At 41.6% G+C, this 4,968-nt stretch overlaps 1 protein-coding gene across 1 annotated transcript; it reads right to left on the bottom strand.

The window, feature by feature from the left end:
* Nucleotides 1–1,104: 1,104 nt before the first annotated feature.
* On the bottom strand, nucleotides 1,105–1,635 carry LOC138890135 (uncharacterized). Its single transcript, XM_070173497.1, has one exon. It carries the CDS (start codon nucleotides 1,633–1,635, stop codon nucleotides 1,105–1,107), a length of 531 nt encoding a protein of 176 aa, XP_070029598.1.
* Between the last annotated feature and the right edge of the window lie 3,333 nt (nucleotides 1,636–4,968).

Below are 4,968 nucleotides of genomic sequence, written 5' to 3'. Positions count from 1 at the left end.
CTGTTGAAAAGTCATTGGTGCATTACACAACCCAAAAAGAATTCTTGAAAACGAGAAAGTACCATAAGGACATGTGAAAGTGGTCTTCTCTTGGTCCTCGGGAGTAATAAGAATTTGATTGTAGCCAGAGTATCCATCAAGGAAGCAATAAAAGCACGTCCGACCAACCTATCAAGCATTCGATCAAGAAATGGAAGCGGGAAATGATCTTTTCGAGTGACTTTGTTGAGTTTCCTATAGTCCATGCACACTCTCCACCCGGTAACGGTTCTTGTTGGGATCAATTCATTCTTGTCATTTGTAACCACAGTCATGCCCCTTTTATTTGGGACACATTGCATCGGAGAGGTCCACAAACTATCAGAAATAGGGTAAACAACCCCGGCATCCAACTACTTTATTATCTCCTTCTTCACCATCTCTTGCATTGTTTCATTTAATCTCCTTTGATGTTCAACGGAGGGTTTGGCACCCTTTTCCAAAATAATTTTGTATATGCAAAGGCGGGGCTTATGCCCCGGATATCAGCCAAAGTCCATCTGATTGCTCTTTTCCTCCTTTGTAGCACCTCTAATATGGACTCTACCTACATGTCAGTTAAGCAAGAAGAAATGATAATTGGTAAAATAGAAGAAGGTCCAAGGAATTCATACCTGAGATGCGGGGGCAATGGCTTTAACTCCAAGGTAGGAGGCTCCTCGATTGAGGGCTTTGTTGGAGGAGTCTTCTGGTTTTCAAGATCCAAAGATAGCTTTCGAGGCTCATAAGTGTATGACCCCATGCCTTGCAATACATTTACACACTCCATATAGCCATCACTCTCCTCATCCTCATCAAGGTTGAGCAAAACGGCTTCCAATTTGTCTTCAACATTCATTGTGGCACTAGCATCATCAACTATCGCATCCGTCACCAAATCCATAAACGAACAAACTTAATTACTATTCGGTTGCCTCATTTATTTTCACACATGGAAGACCACCTTTTCATCACCCACCCGGAAAGTGAGCTTGTCGGCTTGCACATCAACAAGAGCCTTCCCCATAGCAAGGAAAGTTCTACGCAAAATGATAGGTACCTTATAGTCCACTTCACAATCAAGGATCACAAAGTCCACTGGAGGATGAACTTGTCAACTCGAACTAATACATCATCAATAGTACCCAAAGGCCTCTTCATTGTTCGATCCGCCATTTGCAACCTCACGGATATGGGTCTTGGTTGCCCAACTCCCAAAGTTTTGAACATAGAATAGGGCATCAAGTTGATACTAGCCCCGAAATCACATAATGCTTTGGCAAAATCGGCGCTCCTAATAGTGCAAGGGATTGTGAAAGCGCCCAGATCTTCCAACTTCGGAGCCATTGAGTGCACAATAGCACTTATTTGATGAGTCATTTTGATGGTTTCACAATTCATTGATCTTTTCTTGGCTACCAAATCCTTCATGAATTTTGCATATCCCGGCATTTGTTCCAATGCCTCAACCAACAACACATTAATTGACAAAATCTTCATCATATCAATAAATTTTTTCAATTGGTTTTCACTATTTTTCTTTGCAAGCCTTTGAGGGTATGTAGGAGGAGGCCTTGGCATTGGTGCCTTAGCCTTTGGCAGTACCAGTTCTGGCATGTCAATCACGTGTTCCCTAGACGGGTTCACTTCTTCTTGTGTCGCCTCCACACTTTCACCAATATCAATTCTCACTTCTTTATTAGCTTGAACCACATTGCTTGGGATTTTCTTGTACCACAACATCTTCATCTACAACCCTTCTTTGATTTGAGGTGGTTGCTTCTACACCTTTTCCACTTCTAGTAGTCACAGCTATAGCATGTACTGTATTATTCCCACCCTTCGGGTTCACCACCGTACCACTAGGTAGTGCCCCCTTAGGACAAGTGTTCAAAGATTTCGAGATTTGGCCTAATTGAACCTCCAAATTGCGGATAGCAGTGTTGTAAGAGGCTAATTGAGCATAGGAGTCGGCATTCTTAACCATCATCTGTTTAAACATGTTCTTAATTCTACCCATCTCATTTTTAGAAGAGCTCGGACCTTGAGAAGTATATGGAGGTGGATTGCTCAGTTTTTAGAACATCGGGGGCCTTTGAAAACCCGACCCCGGTTGTTGTTGTTGTTCCACCCTCCTTGGTTATTTCCTTACCAATTGCTTTTATTGTTTCCACCCCAATTGCCCTGATTACTCCAATTTCCTTGATTAGGATTGCCACCACTCCAATTGTCTTGGTGGTTTTGGTTGTTCCAATTACCTTGGTTCCCTTGCGAACTCCATTGTTGTTAATTTTGTCCTTGAGCATTGTTTCTTTGGCCTTGATAATTGTTGACATATTGAACTTTTTCTTCTTCTTTCTCATTGAATGAATCACCTTGATCATAACCAGTATCATGTTGCATAAATTGTTCCGTACGGTTTTGCATTTGTTGACCTTGTTGCCGTCTTTTGTTTACCATCATATTCACACCTTCCATTGCATGCACTTGTTTCTGGCCTTAAACTTGTTGAAGCTGAGCTTTGGCTAATTGGTTCATGGTAGTTATCAACTCGGCAATAGCTTGCACATGATCATGTAGCTCCTTATGTAGGTGAATCACATTAGGGTTACCTTGTAAAACATTGGCTCTACTTTGCCATGCCGAAGAGGTATCTGCCATCTCATCAAGAATTTCACAAGCTTCGGCATATGGCGTGTTCATCAAGTTCACCCCGACGAGTTAGTTAACCACAAATTGATTAGTTGTTGTGATCCCCCTATAGAGAGTTTGTTGGATCATGGCCTCAGTCATATCATTGTTCGGGCACTCTTTAACAATGGTACGATATCTTTCCCAAATCTCATGCAATGGCTCATTGGGTTCTTGCTTGAAAGCAAGAATCTCATCCCGAAGCGTCGCCATATGCCCTAGAGAAAAAAATTTGGAGATTAACTTCTCTGCCAACTCATCCCAAGTGTGGATGGAATGATTGGGCAACCTCTCTAACCGGTCTAATGCCTTTCCCTGTAGAGAAAAGGGAAATAGCCTCAACCTCAGTGCGTCCTCAGAGACATTTGTTTGATTGCTCCCCTAACAAGTATCGATGAACCCCTTGAGATGCTTGTAAGTATTTTGATTCGGAGCCCCGCTGAAGAATCCTCATTACTCAAGAAGTGTAAGCATCACGTTGGTGATTTGGAAGTTGCCCGCCCTAATGTAGGGCGGGACTATAACACTTTCATAACCCTCATTTGGTAATTTTCTGTGGGCTACCGCTCTTGGTGGAGGTGGGGGAGGGGCGGGCACATAATTATGAGGTGGACAGCCTCGTCTATTAGCTTGAGGTTCAAGAGGAACCTCATCCATTTAATCATCATCCATTTCTTCCCGAAATGGCACATTTTCGATGGGCTCGTTGTTGAGAGCCATTTTTGTACCTAAAATCAATTCAAAAACAAAATTACTGACTTAGAAGGAAAAGAAGACAAAGCACACAAAAACCTAGATATATAGCTAAATCCATTTAACTCCCCGGCAACGGCGCCAAAAATTGATATCACCCAAACTCACACCACAAATATAGGTAGTGAGGTGGTCGAAGCAATAATAAAACCCAACGCGAGTCGGGGTCGATTCCTCAAGGAGTTAGAAATGGGATTAGGTATACACCTAATGTAATTGTATAATGTGCCTCAATTTGCACTTTCATATTCTTGTTGGTTGTTTCTATTTCTACTTAAGATATTGATTGCAAGTAATAAACTAGAAGACAATGTTTTTGGTTTTGCTGTTTTCCAAATGATAAAGGATCTAGGGTCGTGACTTCCACCTAGGTGGTTACCTAACAGGTTGTAAACTCTAGGGCAAGTTTGATTAGTCGGGGTCGCAATATAGCAATCATACGTAATTACCCACTTTATACCTCTCGGTAGTTTGATTGATTTTTCCCAATTTGGCTTTCTCAAGTCCAAATGGGTATTGCACAAATCAAGTGATATATTCTCAAGTCGGGTCTTACTATCTCTAGATTTGACCCTTTAATTGGGGCTATCAATTTCTTAAGTTCATCCCAATTCCTTGCTAGCCAAGTTTTCCTAGACTTAGTCTTTCTCTCTCAAGTAGAGACTAAGTCAAATAGGCATGAATCAATGTTTGCAACCATTATTTCTAAAATTCAAGCATAAACAAGGCTAAATATCACTAACCCAATCACAAACAAGCCATAAATTAAATACCTATTAAGTACCCACACTAGAGTTGGGCCACAACCCTACTTAAAGATTTAGCTACTCATGAAAAATAAAGAAATACAAGAAGAAATTAAGATAGAATGCATAATAATTGATTAGATAAGGAAAATCTCATGTTTAGAAGCTAATCTAGTACAAAATTTCCCAAAACAGTAAAGGAAACGGCTCATGTGCTCTTCTGAAAACCGAACTTAACCTAAAAATGATAAAAAGTTCTATTTATACTAAGCTAAAAATACCTGACAAAAATGCCTCTGCGAAGGTTATATGGCCGCATAATTATGGTGTGTGTGCGGTCCGCACAATGAGCTTCTGCAGCGGCACAATTATCGTGCGGTCCGCATTCTTTGGAACTTGGGCTTGGAACTTCGAGGCTTCTGTGGTCCGCATAAAAATGGGTACGGCCGCACTTCTGATTATGTGGCCGTACAAAAATGATGTGGTCCACACTCCCTGCTTTTACTTGACACAACTCTCTGATTCTTCAATCCTGTAGACCACATAATAATGAATGCGGCTGCAATTGACCTCCTACGGCCGCAAAATTTCGATGTGGTCTGCATGCCTTTAGCTGGCCCAAACACTACTCCCTGAATATCCCCTCTGCGGCCGCACTAGAATTGTGCGGTCCGCACTGCTGGCCTTTTTGCCCTTTTTTGGTTCTTGTTCACTTTTGACTCCTTTATGAGTTGATTTTGACTTCTTTGGCTCGTTTCCC

This window comes from Nicotiana sylvestris, chromosome 4, assembly GCF_000393655.2.
Source record: "Nicotiana sylvestris chromosome 4, ASM39365v2, whole genome shotgun sequence".
NCBI classification, from domain to species: domain Eukaryota; kingdom Viridiplantae; phylum Streptophyta; class Magnoliopsida; order Solanales; family Solanaceae; genus Nicotiana; species Nicotiana sylvestris.
The sequence above is the reverse complement of the archived record's forward strand: the minus strand, read 5'-3'. Positions and strand labels throughout refer to the sequence as shown.